The sequence below is a fragment of the Elgaria multicarinata genome, chromosome 9 (assembly GCF_023053635.1).
Source record: "Elgaria multicarinata webbii isolate HBS135686 ecotype San Diego chromosome 9, rElgMul1.1.pri, whole genome shotgun sequence".
NCBI lineage: Eukaryota > Metazoa > Chordata > Lepidosauria > Squamata > Anguidae > Elgaria > Elgaria multicarinata.
In genome coordinates, this window is record NC_086179.1 from 100,717,345 (window position 1) to 100,736,282 (window position 18,938).

Below are 18,938 nucleotides of genomic sequence, written 5' to 3' on the forward strand. Positions count from 1 at the left end.
TCCCATGAAGTTGATTGGTGGGAGACCCAGTACAAATAAAAGGAAGTACTTTTTCACACAGCACATAGTAAAATTATGGAACTCACTACCACAAGATGTAGTGATGGCCACCAATGTGGATGGCTTTAAAAGGGGGTTGGATAAATTCCTGGAGGCAACGGCTACTAGCCCTGATGGTTGCGTGCTATCTCCAGTATTCGAGGCAGTACACCTGTGTGCACCAGTTGCTGGGGAACATGGGTGGAGGGTGCTGTTGCACCATGTCCTTCTTTGTTGGTCTCTGGCCGATGGCTGGTTGGCCACTGTGTGAACAGAGTGCTGGACTATATGGACCCTTGGTCTGATCCAGCATGGCACCTCTTATGTTCTTATGCACTGGCCACTTTTTACAGCTTACAATTTCTTCAGAGAGACCTCCTGCCCTTTGGATTACCCTGAACAGGCATCCAGTGTGAGCCAGAGGGTGGGTGCCTGCTCCAGAGAGTTTGTTTCCCCCCCTTTGGCAATTGCTACAGGGTGAGAGCAGGGCTATCAGGGTTCTCTGGAACACCTGTTGTTGTGTCGCTGGGCCAGACAGCAGCTCCCCAGAGAGCTTTGTCGGCTCCACTCTCCTTCTGTTGCAAATGCAACAATTGGGAGAGTGGCTGGCAAAGCCCTCCAGCGCACCTACCTGCCTGGCAACACCCCTTCTGGTGGCCTCCTAGTAGTGGTTGGGAACTTTGTAATTCACTGCTTCTCCTGCTCCTCTGCCTCACTCCGCTTCATGGGAAGGTCGGACTTGCTTGAACTCTATATTCTAAAGTGTTGTTGAACATGGCATCTACTCAACACTGCTGAAGATTTTTAGGGGATGCTTTATTGCTCAAATTCAGTCTTCATCTTCAGCAATGTGAGGCATTACAAGAAAGGTGACAACACTTGCCCATGGGAAGAGGATACTTGTATTGACAATTGTTTCAGAAGAAGGGACACACTGGTTTGTTTGTTCGTATGTCACCCATACAATCACTTTTTTCCCTTTTTTAAAAAAGTAAACAGAGTGAAGAGTGAGATTTGTGACCAAATAGAGCTTGAACTTGAGAGAGCTTTAGTGAGAGAAGAAAATGGAACCGAGGAAAGAATCCTGACCGAACTCCCAAGATAAGCAATAACAGAGTCAGAATGCATAATTGAATAAATAAAGTCTATAAGATTACTCAGGTCTGTTCTGCCAGCAATGTTTCCTACAGAGACAGACGCAAAGCAACACCATAGCCCAGCTGATGCCCCTCATTCATTTTAGATAGAAAAATAAAGGTCTAGTTCACTGGAAATTCTTCAGTTTTACAAAATTAACAGAACAGCATTTCAGTTTCAAGCTTCTATGTCAACTTCTGCTTTATCTTCAACTCCATTCTGTTTTTCGACTTTCAAGTCTGTCTCTTCTTTGCGGACTGTTTCAGTTTCCAGCTACAGAAAAGACATAAGGATAAAAATAAGATGAGGAGCATTGTTTCTTTCAAGCTGTCTGTATATTTTAAGGCAGGGGTTCCAGAAGTTTGACACAATGGCCTTCTAAGTCAAATATACTCCAAATTAGGGCTGTGCTCCACTCCGTTTTGGGTCGTAGAAGCAGGAGTGGAGTGACCCGATCCACCTCCGCCAAAGGTGGATCCGGATTGGGTCAGTTGGTCAGCGGAGCGACACGGAGTGGTTCTTTCATTTGCGGAGCGCTCCGTGTGTTTTCGGGGCTCCGCCCACCATTTTGGAATTTTCCCCCATAGGATTGCATTGGGCAAAAAATTGCCTATAACTTCTTTTGTTTTTAAAGCTAGATCCCTGAAAATTACTGTGCTTAGACATTGCTGATTTGGGGTCATTTGCATCGATTTTCAAACCTTTTTCATTGTGTGGTTTGTTTGCAATTAATTTTTATTGAATGGGTAAAGTGGGAGGGGGGGAACCTATTTTTTTTAACATTGATTGACAGGTTCATCTCCCAACCATGATAAGTGATCAGCCTATGCAAAGCATCCTCCAATCCCAATGTTGGAGGGGGCAGGGAATAAGCAAAATGGGATACTTAGTAACTTGTCTTTCTTTGTCTTTGGCTCGGACTTTTTTCAGTTTGTAGTGGATTGGTGAAGCAGTAGCCCCAGCAAACTCACACACACAACCTAAAATAATATACAAAGTAAAATAACAGATAGGCAACACAGCACTGCAAGGTACCCAGCATAACCTTGGTGAACAACTGAATAGATGTGGTGCAAGTGGATGATGTGCTGTACACCATGTGGACGTGCCCAGTGCCCAGTGCCCTTGAGGGTCATCAGAACCCTCCAAAGGGGAAACAGTGGAATGAAGCCAATGTTATGCATGAGCTGATGTGTGATGTGGCTTCTCAAAGGCAGGTACCTAGACAGGACCGTCCGAATGACTGGTGGCACAGTCCAGTATCCCAGTGGGCACATCCATTTCCCCCTTACTGGTAATAAAGTCAGACAGTATTTTTGTTCTAATTCTTGTTGTGATTTTATTGCTATTGTTATTACAATTATTGGCTGGTCATACCCTGGAGTGTGTGAACTGTGACGAAGGGGTGTGTGTGTGTGTGTGTGTGTGTGTGTGCATCTTGAAAAACCAACATGTTATAGCACTTTGAAATGAGTGGATGTCATGAAAGAAATTAATTTTTTAGAAGTATTGCGACCCAAGTGCAACGCAAGGTCTGAGTTGTTTATCCCATGAACAGCTATGTGCTGTACGCTCACCCAGTTTAATAATTTTCTATCTTGAAGTTCCCTGTGTTCATTTTTGATGTGGTTACCTGAGAGGAACATTCTGATTTAGGTTTAACTTTAAAAATTCCCAAAAAATCAGGGCGTGATCTGATTTCCTTCAAAATGGGCATGAATAAGGATCTATATGGAAGCTCTCATGGTGCCCAGTTGCAGGTATGTATCTTGAAAAATGACAGAGATACATGCATTTCTGTAAATGGGGAATTTTTAAATATTCCCCCCAAATCAGGGCATGATCAGATTTCCTTCAAAATGGGCATGAATAAGGATATATTTAGAAGCTATCATGGTGCCCATTTTGCTGTTTCTAACTTGAAAAGTGATGGAGATGTATAAAGGTTTTTAAAATTGGGGTTATGATTGAGGGTTAAAATGTTAAAAATTCGCTAAAAATCAGGGCATGATCTGATTTCCTTCAAAATGGGCACAAATAAGGATCTATATGGAAGCTCTCATGGTGCCCAGTTGCAAGTGTGTATCTGGAAAAATGATGGATATACACGCATTTCTTAAATGGGGATCTTTTAAATATTCCCCAAAAATCAGGGCATAGCAGATTTCCTTCTAAATGGGTACGATTAAGGATGTATTTATAAACTATCTTGGTGCCAATTTTCATGTTTCTAACTTGAGCACTAAAAAAGTTATAGGCGTTTTATATTTTCAATGCAAGTCTATGGGGGAAAACGTGGAACTATGGATCTGGATCCGGATCTGCCGTGGAGTGGACCGGACTGGAGGCGGATCGTCCCAAAGCGGAGCGGACCCAATCTGAAAGTTGCAGAACAGGGTCCAGAGCGGATCGGGGGGTCCGTGCACAGCCCTACTCCAAATGGAACAGGCAGTTACAAAACAACTATAAATCATGTTTTTAATTCTTATATGGGTTTAAAAATAAAAGGAGGGGGTATCATAGAATCATAGAATAGCAGTGTTGTAAGGGTCCTACAAGGCCATTGAGTCCAACCCCCTGCTCAATGCAGGAATCCACTCTAAAGCATCCTTGAAAGATGGTTGTCCAGCTGCCTCTTGAAGGCCTCTAGTGTGGGAGAGGCCACAACCTCCCTAGGTAACTGATTCCATTGTCGTACTGCTCTAACAGTCAGGAAGTTTTTCCTGATGTCCAGCTGGAATCTGGCTTCCTTTAACTTGAGACCGTTATTCCGTGTCCTGCACTCTGGGAGGATCGAGAAGAGATCCTGGCCCTCCTCTGTGTGACAACCTTTTAAGTATTTGAAGAGTATGTCTCCCATCAATCTTCTCTTCTCCAGGCTAAACATGCCCAGTTCTTTCAGTCTCTCTTCATAGGGCTTTGTTTCCAGACCCCTGATCATCCTGGTTGCCCTCTTCTGAACACACTCCAGCTTGGCTGATCCTTTTGAATTGTGGAGCCCAGAACTGGACGCAATTCTCTAGATGAGGCCTAACCCGGGCTGAATAGAGAGGAACCAGTACCTCAAGTGATTTGGAAGCTATACTTCTATTAATGCAGCCCAAAATAGCATTTGCCTTTCTTGCAGTCATATAGCACTGTTGGCTCATATTCAGCTTGTGATCTACAATAATTCCAAGATCTTTCTCGTTTGTAGTATTGCTGAGCCAAGTATCCCCCATCTTGTAACTGTGCCTTTGGTTTCTATTTCCTAAATGTACAACTTGGCATTTATCCCTATTAAATTTCATTCTGTTGTTTTCAGCCCAGCACTCCAACCTATCAAGATCACTTTGAAGTTTGTTTCTGTCTTCCAAGGTATTAGCTAACCCACCCAATTTGGTGTCATCTGCAAATTTGATAAGCGTTCCCTGCACCTCCTCGTCCCAATCATTAATAAAATGTTGAAGAGCACTGGGCCCAGGACTGAGCCCTGCGGTACCCCACTCGTTGCCTCTCCCCAGTTTGAGAAGGTTCCATTGATACTCTTTTAGTCCGATTCTGTAGCCAATTGTGAATCCACCTAATAGTTGTTCCATCTAGCCCACTTTTAGCTAGTTTGTTAATCAGAGTATCATGGGGTACTTTGTCAAAAGCTTTGCTGAAGTCAAGATATATGACGTCCACAGCATTCCCACAGTCCACAAGGGAGGTTACCCATTCAAAAAATGAGATCAATTTAGTCTGACAGCATTTGTTCCTGACAAATACATGCTGGCTTCTAATAATCACTGCATTGATTTCAAGGTGTTTACAGATTGACTTCTTTATAATCTGTTCCAGAATTTTCCCAGGGATGGATGTCAGACTGACTGGTCTGTAGTTCCCAGGTTCCTTTTTGAAGACAGGGGCAACGTTAGCCCTCTTCCAGTCGTCCGGCACCTCACCTGTCTTCCATGATTTTACAAAATAGACAAAGATTCTGAGAGTTCTTCTGCTAGCTCCTTCATTACTCTAGGATGCAGTTCATCGGGCCCTAGAGATTTAAACTCATTCAAGGAAATTAGGTGTTCTTTGACCAATTGTTTATCAATCTCAAACTGCAATCCTGCCCCCTCAACTTCTGTTTCACTTTTTCCAGGGGGGTCATAGACCTGCTTTTGGGAGAAGACTGAGCCAAAGTAGGAATTGAGCATTTCAGCCTTTTCTTTGTCATCTGTTATCAATTTGCCATCTTCATTAAGCAGTTGAACCACCATTTCTTTCCTCTGTCTTTTACTACCCACGTATCTGAAGAAAGCCTTTTTATTGCTTTTAGCATCCCTCGCTAATCTCAGCTCATTCTCAGCTTTAGCCTTCCTGACGCCATTTCGGCACTTCTGTGCCACTTGTCTGTACTCTTCTTTGTAGCCTGGCCTTCCTTCCACTTCCTATATGTATCTTTTTTTGGTTTCAGGTCGTCTCTAAGCTTTTTGTGGAACCACATTGCTTTTCTCTGTTGTCTTCTATCTTTTCTCCTTGTTGGAATTATTTGTAACTGTGCCTTTAAAATTTCATTTTTTAAATACTCCCACCCATCCTGCACTCCTTTTCTCATTAGGCTCACTTGCCATGGGACCTTACTTATCATAGTTCTGAGTTTATTAAAATCAGCTTTCCTAAAATCCAGAGTACGTGTATGGCTACACTCTGCTTTTGTCTCCTTTATAATCAAGAATTCAAGTATGACATGGTCACTTTCCCCCAGAGTTCCTGTAACTGCCACTTTATTCACTAAGTCATCCCTATTGGTCAATATCAAGTCAAGGATTGCCGATCCTCTAGTTCCTTCCTCCACTTTCTGTAGGAGAAAGTTATCACCCACACATCAGGAATTTCTTGGAAGGGCCGCTTTTGGCAGTATTAGTCTCCTAACAGATGTCAGGGTAATTGAAGTCCCCCATCACTACTACATCACACTTCCTTGAACAATGGAAATTTGTTTCTCAAAAGTTTTGTCCTCTTTGATTGGCTGGTCGGTAGTAGACTCCGATTATCATGTTCTTTTTATTCCTTGCCCCATTTATTTTAATCCAGATGCTCTCAATGGGGCTCCCAGTCTGATTCACCTGTATTTCTGTGCAGGGATAGGTATTTTTTAACATATAGTGCAACTCCACCTCCCTTTCTATTTCTTCTGTTCTTTTTGTACAAGTTATATACTTCAATTGCTATATTACAGTCATGGGAGTCATCCCACTAAGTTTCAGTTATACCTATCAGGTCTTATTTGCCTTCATGTAATAAAAGTTCAAGTTCGTTCCGTTTGTTTCTCATACTCTGGGCATTAGTATACAGACATCGAAGACCATGTCTTTTATAGTCTGGCTTTGTTCCTACGTTGTTGCAGACACTATTTTGGAGCACTATTGGAGCTGTTTTCTGTACTGTGGTGCATGGGCCTTCATCAATTGTTGCCTTGAAGTTTACATCTCCCGCCCCCGTAAGATTCAGTTTAAAGCCCTCCTGATCAAGTTCTTCATGCTGTGGCTGAACTCATTCTTTCCAGCTCTTGTGAGGTGCAACCCATCCCTTGCCAGCAGTCCATCTTCCAAGTAGCATAGCCCGTGGTCCCAGAATCCAAAACTCTCACATCAGCACCACCTTCATAGTCAGTCGTTCATCCGGAGTATTTTTCTTTCCCTTTCTAATCCTCTTCTAAGAACCGGGAGGATGGATGAGAAAACTACCTGGGCCCCAAAGTTCTTCAGTTTCCTTCCCAGAGCTTCAAAGTCAGAAATGATTTCTTTGTAGCCCTGCTTGACGACATAATTTGTTCCCACACAGATGAGAAGAAAGGGGTATGTGTCCGTGGGCTTCATGAGCTTCGGTAACCCTTCAGTCACATCTCTAATCTGTGCTCCAGGGAGACAGCACACCTGGCGAGTCCATGGGTCTTCACGACATACTTGGGATTCAATCCCACGCAGCAGGGAGTCTCCCACAACGACTACTCTTCTCTTCTTCTTGGTTGACCTACCTACTGCCTCTTGTTCACTGTTGCAAGGTGTCTGCTGAACTTCTTCCTCTGCAAACTGTCCTTCAGTTTCATCCTCCAGTAGCTGAAAGCGGTTGCTTAACTCTAATGGTTCCACCGGTGTAGAATGTCTTCTAGTTCTTCTGCTTCTAGATGTCACTCTTTTCCAGGGAGTTTCCTCCTCATTGGCTTTCCTCCCCTCCGCATACTCCACTTCTGCTTCAGTTGGCTGTTGCTCTCATGTGCTTCTTGTTGCTGTTGCAGTTCTACCATTCAGTCTAAGAACTCCTCGCCTTCTCTTATTCCTTGGAGGGTGGACACTCGCTGCTCAAGTCCTCTCACTTTTTCTTCCAAAAGTGCCACCAGCTTGCACTTGTTGCAGGTATACGCCATGTTGAGCTCAGGCAGAAACACGAACATTGCACATCCTTTGCAGGTCACCACCTCTACGGACTCCTTTCCATCCATATTGTCTATTTCTGCTTTGTTTTTCCCCTTCTGATTATAGTGGAATTGCCTTTGCTTTGTCCTGTCCCCTCTGAAGGTGCACACGTCTTAAGAGAAAAGAAGATTTTTTTGGTGGTTTTTTTTGTGTTCTCTCTCTTTTTTTTTTCTTAGAGGCCTCCCCCTTGAACTCCCCCTGTCAAACTCCTGTTTGCTCTTCCTGTTAGATTGCTCTCTGTTAGCTCGCTCTCTGGGAACTGGCTTACTTTTCTAGCTTCTACTTCAGCTGGGCCAGCTGCTCTTCCCTGCTTCTGCTCAGCTCCAAATCAGGAAGCAGAATGACTATGGGAGCCCTAAATATGCTCCAATGGGCCAGAGGAATGTATTTTAGGAAAACTATTTAAAGCCTTGTAAGAGAGATAAGGAATCCCCAGCCCACAGGCTGCCTGCTGATGGTATAGTTTCCCTATCTAGTCTGCAGCCACCCCAGCCAGTGAAGCAATGAGACTGTGAAAATGCCTCCATTGGTGGCAATGAGGACTTTTAAAAAGTCTTACTGCTGTGTGTGGCGGGTGAAAGGTCGAGGGGTTGTTCTCTCCCCTGTAAATGTTCCCAGGCAGCAATTCAGACTTTTGAAAATGCCTCCATTGGTGACAGTGGCTTTTTAAAAGCCTCATTGCAAAAGGGGAGGCATTTCCTGGATAGGAGTGAGGGCATGTGCACATGGGGTCCTGCATGAACATATATGATGTTTCTGAATAAGTGTGTGTTTTGTTATGTGTCTGAATGCCTGTCTACAATGGCGGGGATAAGGAGGGGCACTTTGCCAGAGTCTCTGAGAGGGAAGGCGACCCAGGGGCTGGAAAAGGTTCCCCATCCCTGCATTAGAGTATCCCAAACAGACAAGTGATTCTAAAGAACACTCGGGCTTACCTTTGCTTCCTTGTCTGCAAGTCTCTGAAACATGTTTGCATACATCTTTTTCTCTTTCTCATGCTGTTCACGGATCTTTTGCTGACAGATTATTAGCTGTGTTTTAGCTGCTTTGTTGCTTGGGTAGAGCTGTAGCACCTTCTGGAAATTTGCTCTTGCTAACTCGAAGTCATTGACAGCCAGACAGGCCTCACCATGCCGGAAAAGGCCTTTCTCATTGCTGCTATCCAGCTCCAGGGCCTGGTAGATAAGTGACACAATGTGGGGAGAAATGTTTTGGAAAGATACCCAAACATAGCTGTGAGAGCAGCATACAGCCAGCTTTTGCTGGTGCTTTTGCGATATGACTCCAAACAACAGCCCTAAAACACCTGAAAGGGGTGTCTGTGGGCGTTACTAGACGAGGCTGTAGTGCGCGTTACCTTCCACAGTTGTGTCGAGGCTTCCAGATGACGTTCACCACGATCCGTCGTTATCCTGCGGTGAAGCCTCTTTATCCCGACTTTAAAAAAGTGAGTTCTAGTGCGCCTTTTCCTGCCGGCCCATGCTAATTCAGAGTACGTGTGGGAGGATGTGAGGTCACTGCGGTCCGCACTGGGCAGGAAAAGGCGTGCTAAGGGGAGTGGCCAGCGGCTTCGGTCAAGCCACCTCCGCCATTTGCGCGCAGTCCGCCAGCTGGGGCAGCGCAGCGGAGCGGCTTTTTTTTATTATTCCCCCAGTGACAGTTTGCGCAGGAACGGAGGACCGGAAAAGTGGCTGGTGTGCTGCTGGGGGTGTGTGGGGGATGTGCGCCTGCTTTTCCTATTTCAACCTTTGCGTGGGTCACTTTTCGGAAAGGCGGGCATCCCATAGTCATGAGAAGTTGGTGACTCCTCGCGGTGGGCAGCCACCGCGGCCGCATAATGGCGGTGCTGTACGGTGTGCCGAAGATGTAAAGGCGAGCGGGGACTGAGGGGGACGGTCCAGGCATGAAGGGCTGTGTGCCTGTTGGTGTGGGTACGCGGCTGGAAGAGGGCACAGCTGTTTGTGAGCTGCTGCCATGCCTACGGCCAGATGTGGGTTGGCTCCGTGGGATGGGGGAGAGAGCACAGAGGCGGTCATCGCCGCCAACACTTCAGAGGCATGATGGGAGATGTAGGCACAGAGTGCCCATGCAGACGACTGACCTCGGGTCATATGACACCCGCCACGACCCCCATCAGGAAGTGACCGCATCAATGTTGACCCTCAGCACCAGCGCTCGCTGGCCGCGCCCCCTGTGAGCCATCCACCAATGGCAACTGGCTCCCCTCCGTCCCCTCCCCACTTCAGCTGGCACTGGCACTGCTGGTGCCACCGCCGCCGCTGGCGCTGCCGCCACTACCGCGGTGGCAGCGCTGACGGCTGCGCAAGCGATCAGCGCTGTTTGCAGTCCTCCGGACTTGCGCAAACTGTGCGGGGAGCGAAAAAAAAGCCGCAGAAATCAGGCCGGTGTGGCTGCGCAACCGTGCTCGTGCCGGCAGCAGCACAACCGGCGCAAACTTCCGCCACAAATCGAAGGACGGTGTGGATGATGAGGCATCACGGCTGAACGGCAAAATCCGCTTTCACCGCTCCTCAACGACGGAACACCCGGTAGGTCTAGCAAAGCCCTGTGTGTGTGTATAGCGATGGAGCAGCAACCTAAGAGTAGAATTGAGAAGTAGTAACCATCATCCCTTACTGTAAAAGGCAAAGAGAAAACAGAGGGGAGTGTGTCCTTGCTTGTGGAAAGGAGAAGTTGTGACATACGAAAAGTGTAGAACATGAACCAAATTCATGGTTTTTTATTAATGGCTTTGTGCAGACAGAGGCCCAAACTGGATGCGACATGCAGCTACATGAATCTTTCCCCCGACTTTTTTGAAACCCAAGCTCAGTCAGCCCCATCCCAATCCGCTCTGTGTGTGTGTGTGTGTGTGTGTGTTTATGTATGCATAAACATAAGTGGTTGGAAATGTCATTTTGAGTCATTCTTCCACTCAAAGTCCTAGCCTCCCAAGGCTCCTTTTAGCATTTTGTTTTATTTTAAATAGTTGGTGGGGTGGAAGGGGTGTACATACTACTGCATGCCATGTTTAGTTTGCCTCAGTCTGCATGTGGGGGTGGAAGGGGTGTACATACTACTGCATGCCAAGTTTAGTTTGCCTGCATGTTGGCTGCCTCAGAACCAATCTTTCTTGATGTATTTATTATGGATCTCTGTTAGTGAGGGAACGATCTCGTGGGACTTGCTGACATTGTTAAAAATTGTCCACATATTCCAGTGCAGCTTGCTTACCCTCACCAACAAGATCTTTGCCTCTACTGGGGATATAACAGGAGACAGGAGGAAGAGGCTGAGCCATTGAGCTCTTCCTCAGTCTCCCTATTCTGCGCAAACACAGATAAATCATTTATGAAAGCTTAACTGAATATTTCTGCAATTTTCAGCTTCTGCATCAACTAAATTTTTCATGCTTCAGCAATCCAACTGCTACTCTGTACATTGACAAATTATATAACTTGGGCAATAAAATCCACAAATAAATGGATTCAATATGTTTCAAACCCAGATGCACATTCAATCATTAGGCTAAGAGAAGCACACTTATATAAAGGACATTTACCTTTGCTCCAATCCACACATATTCAAGCAGAGCACTGGGAGTCTGTTATTACTGGCTGATGTCTATCTTCGTTGATATCTAAAGTGACATTTACCTTGTTGCAGTTCTCCAAGACCTGGGAATATTCCTTTAGTTTCAGATGGCACATGGCCAGGTTAAGATGGGCAGCCAGTCTCAAGCTCTTGGCCTTTGCTTCCTCCACATCGGAGAGCCCTGTTTCATGCTCTAGCCATGAAACAATCTTCTTGTACTGTGATGTTGCCCGTTTGTATTTCCCCTCCTGGAAAACAATGGGGTTACAGTACTGAGTCAAACTAAAATGGCTTGGAGGGCCAAATTCCAGGGGCCAAACCCACAATGTTTCAAGAAACAAAAGTTAATTCTACCTGAATTTGCAGCAAACTATCAACTCCACCTCAAGTAGACATTAAAACTGGAAAAATTAGGGAAGATATCTGCAGTTCTGGGAAAGCAGCTGTTCTTAAACATTTATAGCTTAAATATAACAAATACATTACCAATACATTTATATTACATTGTTGTGCCATGCAGTAGCTTTTGCCCTGATCTAGCTTCAGTCTTAGGTAATTATGTATGATTAGTTGGGGCACATCTGAATGGATATTCCCATCTACATTCTGCAGCTAAGTACAATTGGACATCAAGAACATCAAAGATGTGTGAAGTCATTATTCTTCTCTACTTTCTACTAGTGACACCACATCTAGAGTCTTGTGTACAGTTCTGGGCACCACATTTCCAGAAGGACATTGACAGGTCAGAACAGGTTCAGAGGAAACAAAGATGATACAGGGACTTGAGGACAAGCCCTATGAAGACTTGGGATGTTCAGTCTGGAGAAAAGAAGACTGAAGGTAGACATGTTACTTGTGTTCAGGTACATAGAATGGTGCCATAAGGAAGATAGTCAAGCATTATTTTCCACTGCCACAGAGATTAGGACCCAAAATAATGGATATAAGTTACAGCTACCAAGATTTCAATTAAGTATAAAGAAAAACTTCCTGGTGGTTAGATGGTTTAACTGGTTTTCCTGCAGATTGCACAGGGTTGGACTAGATGATCCTTGTAGTCCCTTCCAACTCCTCAATTCTATGCTTCTGTGGATTGAGACGATGAGACTGTGTTTCCTCTTCCCACCACCACCTAACTACCTGCGAACAGTTTTGCATTCATTCACAAAAGGGTGTGAAAACTGCTATAAGGAATGAGGGCATGTTTTGCACCAGATGAAGATATTCACAAAATTCACCATTACATTTTAGCACACCACTATTCTTATACACACAAACTAGGCATGCAAATAAAACCATACACTAGATTATGCACTAACTAATCTCTTGAGGTGCATCAAGGGTTCCAGGAGCAACTACAATGTTACTAACTGGAGCAAAAACCTTCTGCCTCAGTCCTTCTAGATGAGGACAAAGGGTATAAGAATAAGCGGGGGGAAGTGGCAGGGCTTCATGCATCACTTGGTGAGGTAGGTTGGGTAGCATGTTTCATTCTCTCAAAAACTAGTAAGATGGATCTTTTAGTAGGGCAGAAGGTGTGAGACTCTGCCAATTCTCCTTGATCTTACAGCTGCTTTTGCTGGAATGGCTCAGCGGGATGGGAGTTGGAGGCAAATGAAAAGGTGGGTCAAGTCTGAACTTCAGGGTGAGTTTTAGAAAGTAATATTGGAGGTTTCTATTCAGCTCCATGGTATTTGTGGGATCCTGCAAGGTTCCATCTTTTTAACATCTAGATGAAGCCACTGGGTGGGATTTGGAGTGAAGTGCTATCGGTATGCTTATGACATTCAGCTCTGTCTCTGGGGTTAGGCAACATGTTTTTGAGTGTGGAGTGTGTTTGGGGTGTTAGTGAGCAAGTGAGAGAGCGTATGTGAGCTGGAGGTGGGGGTGGCTGATACTGAAAAAGAAAAAGATATGAGTGACTGAAGGAAGTGAATCCTGAATGCTGGGAATGTGGGGTGAGAATACAGATACACAATTTTATTCTCTTGAAGCCATGGAGGAAAAAACCTCCCTGCTCCCTGGGAAAACAGAAGTGTGTGTGTGTGTGTGGGGGGGTGTAGGGTAAAAATATGCAGTATTAAATGCATACAGAGCTAATAAATTTAGAATTATTGTCTGAACAAACTATATTTTTAATTTACTATACCAGACGTGATAATTTTACAAGCACACCATGTTATACATAATACATTTTAGGAACTTCAGCAAGTTATCCCGGAAATATCTGAATCATCCTAAAAGCAAAATAACGCATGAGGAGTTGGAGGCAGAGGAAGACTTGCATACAGCATCAGTTCTTGTTTTGTGAGGAATTATTTGGGGATGGGTTTAGGTAAATCTGGTCTAAAGGAAAAGCTATTGAGAGCTTATTTAGCTGGGGAAGATACTCTTACCAATCAGAAATGCTAACTAAGCATATTTAAAGAAACTTTAAGCGATCTCAATCTATTATTTGAAGAGTGGCATTTTATTCCTTTTTGGAAATAATTCCCCTTAATAAACGTCTTAATTTTTGCTCATTTTGAGAGGTGGTCTCTAGTGATGGTGTTAATTTTATGCATATGCCTTAGGAACCAGGCTACTATGTTTCTTTTATGTATAGAGACTTTTCTTTTATGTATAGAGCAGTGGCTAAATGTTTTTTTTTAGCTAAGGCAGCATTCCCTAAACGGCTATGTATAATATGGAACTTTATTGAAAACTTTGGAAGTGTGTTCCACAGATCCAAGACTAATCCAAGAGCTCCGGCTATTGGGTGGTATAGAAATGTAATAAATAAATAAATAAATAAATAAATTTTAAAAAAGGAGAGAGAGAGAGAGAGAGAGAGAGAGAGAGAGAAGAAACAAAGATGTTCTGTCCCATGTGGTGGCAGTAGGAGGATAATAGGTACTGTTTCCCTCACATGAGGTTTTTAGAACTGATGGTTACAGAACAACCAGACCACGCCCAGAAACACAGGGCTCTAAACAACACACCCAAACTACACACCCAAATATTTTCTTGATGTATTATGATATGGTCACATGTTGGGAAATGGAACATCTGAAAATATATCAGTAAAACATACTTTTAAAACATAATTTTAATAAGGAATGGAAGAAAGAACTACGCTGGAAATCTTAGAGGATTAAAAAAATGTTTCCCTTTATAACTTCCAGAAAGTTTTCTATCTCTAGTCTTCCTATTATATAGTTTTTGAAATCATTTTGGGGGAGTAAAGGCTATGTCTTGTTTTTCAGGTTTTTGTATACTGTCACAATATCTTAAGATAAAGGGAGGAAATCAGTGGTGTGGGTTTCCTGGAAAAATTTCAGTCAGAAGATTTGCATTTGTACTGGAACATTTTCAATTTGCATCAGAAAATTTTTGGATGCCCAAGCAATATGACCCAATTTATATTTATTTTAATTCTTTTTAGTAAACAACAAATGCTAATTTTTGTCTCAATTGTATCAATAAACCACAAGCATTTGATCTGAAATATCTGAGAGGAATGTGTTAACACTTAATGTGTTTTATTTATATTAGAATAGTTTTAAAAATGAAAAGACAATGCATATACTTCTCTTACATTATTTAAATTTAAGGGGGTTAAGGGACTGAAAACTGTTGATACGCTAATTCCAGCAAGCCAAAGAAATATGTATGATATGCTGACAGCCGTTCATCTATTTCAACAAAATTCAACTCTCTTTCACTAGCACTGTTGGGGCACCTTCAGTTTCACTGACTGGGTACGCACAACACAAACTGTTGTTTTCTTGAACAACCCACAATGAGTTAGCACGTCATGTGAACCTGGAACGGTTTTATCAGGGTGGGTTGTTTTTCACATCAACCCATCCTGATAACTCAATGGGCACTGGAAAAAAGGGGCTCTGATCGCAACCATGATTGTAGCAGTACAGGAAGGCCTGGTGGCAGATAAGTCAGGTTCTTTCACCAAGTCCCCTGTGATACCAGGTGGAGCCAGCTGGAGGACTGAGGGAGAAAGAAGTGAGAAACAAGTGATGCACTGTGGGTTTTGGTGTAGATCATCTGCCAGGTGCAACAATCATACACTGGGGGTTGTTTGCAAAGCAATCCCCACTGTGTAACTTGTCACCCACGATGGGCTAGCGTGTCGTGCGAGCGTGCCCACTGTCACTGCTCATTAGTATATTTTCACACTGAGTCATATATGTGTATTCTCTCACATACTTGCTAGGGATAATCATCTGAAAAACATTAATTAGAACTTTGGAACTGCCAAGTTTACCTAATACTGTGTTTGCAATTGGCATCCATTCATTGTTTCTAATAAACTTACAAAATAAAAAAAAATCCATGGAAAAATAAAGCACATCTGGGGGGGGGAAGCTATTTTAAATGCACCTAGTAATAGGTGAGTGGTAGAGCACTTGTTGTACATGCAAAAGGTAAAAAGTTCAATCTTTGGCATTCAGTAATGATGAAGAACTTTTCCTGAAATTCTGGAGAGTCAGTGTGAACAATTTTGGCCTAGATGGACATTTTTATAAAGTACCTAAGGGTGTCTAGAGACTAGTAACAACAACATTATTTCCTTTTTGTCTGGAAATAGCCCCAAGCAAGATGGGTTGGGCTGTGGCAGATCATAGAATCATAGAATAGTAGAGTTGGAAGGGGCCTACAAGGCCATCGAGTCCAACCCCCTGCTCAATGCAGGAATCCACCCTAAAGCATACCTGACAGATGGTTGTCCGGCTGCCTCTTGAATGCCTTTAGTGTGGGAGAGCCCACAACCTCCCTAGCAGTACGACAACCTCCATTGTCGTACTGCTCTAACAGTCAGGAAATTTTTCCTGATGTCCAACCGGAATCTGACTTCCTGTAACTTGAGCCTGTTATTCCGTTTCCTGCATCCTTCTGTCTTCAAAAAGAAGGATTATTCATGGTAAATCTAATGTTTAGAGAATGAGGACATCCTGTATAGCAGCCTTCATGAACCTGGTGCTCTGGTGCCTTCCAGATGCTTCAACTTGTAGTATTTCTGACCACTAGCCAAGTTGGGTGGGGCTATACTTGGACAACATCAAAATCTATGCTTCAACGTTGACTTCTCTTGGACTGTGTTTCTGGCTCAAAAATTGGGTGGTATAAAAGGTATCAAAATCCAACTTAGCAACTTTTCCCTTCAACCAAGAATCTCTATGATCTGATGGGATGAGGTCATCCAGGTAAGGATAGACATAAATGTCCTGTTGCATCAGAGGGCTCTGATGGTGTCCATGAAGTTTGTAATTACTGTTGGTTCAGAATTGCAAGACCAAGATGAAGAGCCCTAATAGTAGTAGGGTTTCTGACAGACAAATTGGAGATAATTAGGACCTATAAGGTTTTGTAAGATCTATGGATGCTAGGAAGTCCTTTAGTTTGAATGCTTCCACTACTAATGCTTCCAGCATGTCCCTCTGGAAGTATCTATGCTTTCTGTTTAGGAATTTGAGGACCAGTTCCAATTCTTTTCTCTCTTTTTTGGTACCATCAAGGATATGAAATAGATGCCTGAAAACTACTCTATCAGTTGTACTTCCTCAATTGACCTGCTCTCTACCAGGCAATTTTTTCAGAGCAAGAGTCTGGAAGTGCTTCTTTTGGACTATAGATTTGAGCAATGGAAGGACTCTGCTTAAAAGCTCTCCAGTGAATTTCCACTGTGAGCTCCTTTCCCAATAGTAATCTAGAACCTGGATTCTGTTACTCTGTTGGTGGATCCCTCTGAGTGCCCTGGATATTTTGAGTGTTAATGGAGGTATCTTTATTAGAGCCTCTCTGTTTCAGCGATGAGTATTCCCTGAATTCTCTAGTACGGGGGAGGGTTGCTTTTGGAAATGAAATAAATGCAGACTATTTCTGAGCCTTGTGCTTCTCCTTTTTCAGGGCAGGGAGAAGTGAATGCAGGGCAGGGAGAAGTGAACTTCTTCCAATGAAGGGAGAAGTTGCTAAGTTGGATTTTGATACCTTTTATACCGCCCAATTTTTGAGCCAGAAACACAGTCCAAGAGAAGTCAACATTGAAGCATAGATTTTGATGTTGTCCAAGTATAGGAGGTGATTCACTCTGTGCTTTACTACTTTTTGTTGTTTTATGTCAAAGCCATAGGTGTTGTTGTTAAGGGTGTTGGTTAGTGGGTTGAGACACAAGCAAAACCATAAAGCACTGAATGCATCACCTTGAAAATGCCACATTTGATATTTATTTATTTTCTGTCTGTATATGGCCCTTGTCTGTTGTTAGGTGTATTGTCATTCTTCATGTCTCCATTATTGTCATCAAAAAGTTTTGGAACAAGGAATGTATTTTGTACATTTCAGGTACGTGTTTTCAGCCAACTGTATGGGACAGAGTTGAAAGCCTTTTTATAGTCTATGTAGCAGGTGTGAAGGTTGCTTTGCTGTTTTGTGGTTGCTTCATGATGACACTGTCTATTATTAACTGTTCCTTGCATCCTCTGCTGTTCTTTTCATATTCTTTTTGTTTTTCTGTGAGTACATTGTGTTGGGTGAGGAGTGCTTCAATTTTTTGTATGAGTGTGGCAGTTATAATTTTTTAGAGTGTTGGGAAACATGTTATGGGTCTGCAGTTAGGTGGGTTTTGTGTGTCTGGAGTTTTTGGTTTAATGTAGGTTTCGCCTTCAGTAAGAAATATAGGGAATAAGTGTGGGTGTTATATAACTGTGTTAATCTGTTGAGCAAGGTATTCATGTGTAAACTGTTTGTACCAGAACTTGAGAATTTGGTCCAGGCCAGGTGCTTTTCCAGCTGTGTGTCCTTTGTATTGTTTTCTTCAGTTCCTCCAAGTATATTCTGTTTGCTGTGGCAACTTTCTTCTCCTTGTTTTATCCAGTTTGTTTTCTTTGTGTTATACTGGTTCTGAGCAAATATTTTTCCAGAATGTGGGTATTTCTTCTTTAGTTGGGGGTGTAAACTTGATTTCCTTTTTCTTGCTTATTCTCTGGTGTATTTCTCAATACTTTAAAAGACAGCTTTTTGGGCTTTTCTTTCACTTGATTCTTTGTATCTTTTTAGCCTGGTGGTCTGGACTGCAAGTTATTGGTTAAGTATGTCAAGAGCTGCTATTGGTGTTTCTTTTTTTGCTATGATATGTTGGGTGTTTTTGCAGATATTTTTGAATGATTTCCATTTGTGTAATGTGTCATTCTTCTTATATCCTTTCGTAGCTTTTCAATTTTGGTTTGCCATTTTGGTTTGGTCTCTAATCTTCTGCATGTCTTGTTTGTGGGAAGTTCCCTGTTTGTTACAGATGAGGACTATTGTGGCTGCTGCATAGATGACTGTGTGGATTTCTTCTAGGTTGCTATCATTATTAATAACTGTCATGAGCTTACTATTTATTACATTTATGAGTTTCTCCAAATCCTTGTTCAACTTTAGTCCAGGTAGTGGGTTTCTTTTCATCTGGTCAGTTTCTCTCTATTTTTATTTTATTTTTATTTTTATTTTTATTTATCATACTTATTTTGTTAGATTTGTCTCAACTTCTTCCATTAGTTGGTGTTCTATGTTCATGTTTTTTGTATTGTTGTGTGTTTCAGGTTGTGTTGTTGTCTGGGAATCTTTTGGTGGGGTTGTGTCGAGTTGCTGTTTCTTCTATAGGTGTTTATGTGCTTGTTAGTGGTGCATCTGTACCTTTCATGTTAGTATTCTGTTGTGCTAATTCTTCTTTAATTTTTTTTAATT

The 18,938-nt window shown here is 42.9% G+C and overlaps 1 protein-coding gene across 1 annotated transcript in view; it reads right to left on the reverse strand.

Moving 5' to 3' along the window:
• Positions 1-1,169: 1,169 nt before the first annotated feature.
• Positions 1,170-18,938, reverse strand: part of FKBP4 (FKBP prolyl isomerase 4) — a 159,144-nt gene continuing 141,375 nt past the window's right edge. Inside the window, exons 8-10 of the mRNA XM_063134406.1 lie at positions 11,270-11,455; positions 8,549-8,788; positions 1,170-1,449 (exon numbers count right to left, since the gene is read on the reverse strand). Of these exons, the coding sequence (XP_062990476.1) occupies positions 1,354-1,449; positions 8,549-8,788; positions 11,270-11,455 (522 nt within the window). The 3' untranslated portion in view covers positions 1,170-1,353. The remainder of the gene's footprint in view (positions 1,450-8,548; positions 8,789-11,269; positions 11,456-18,938) is intronic.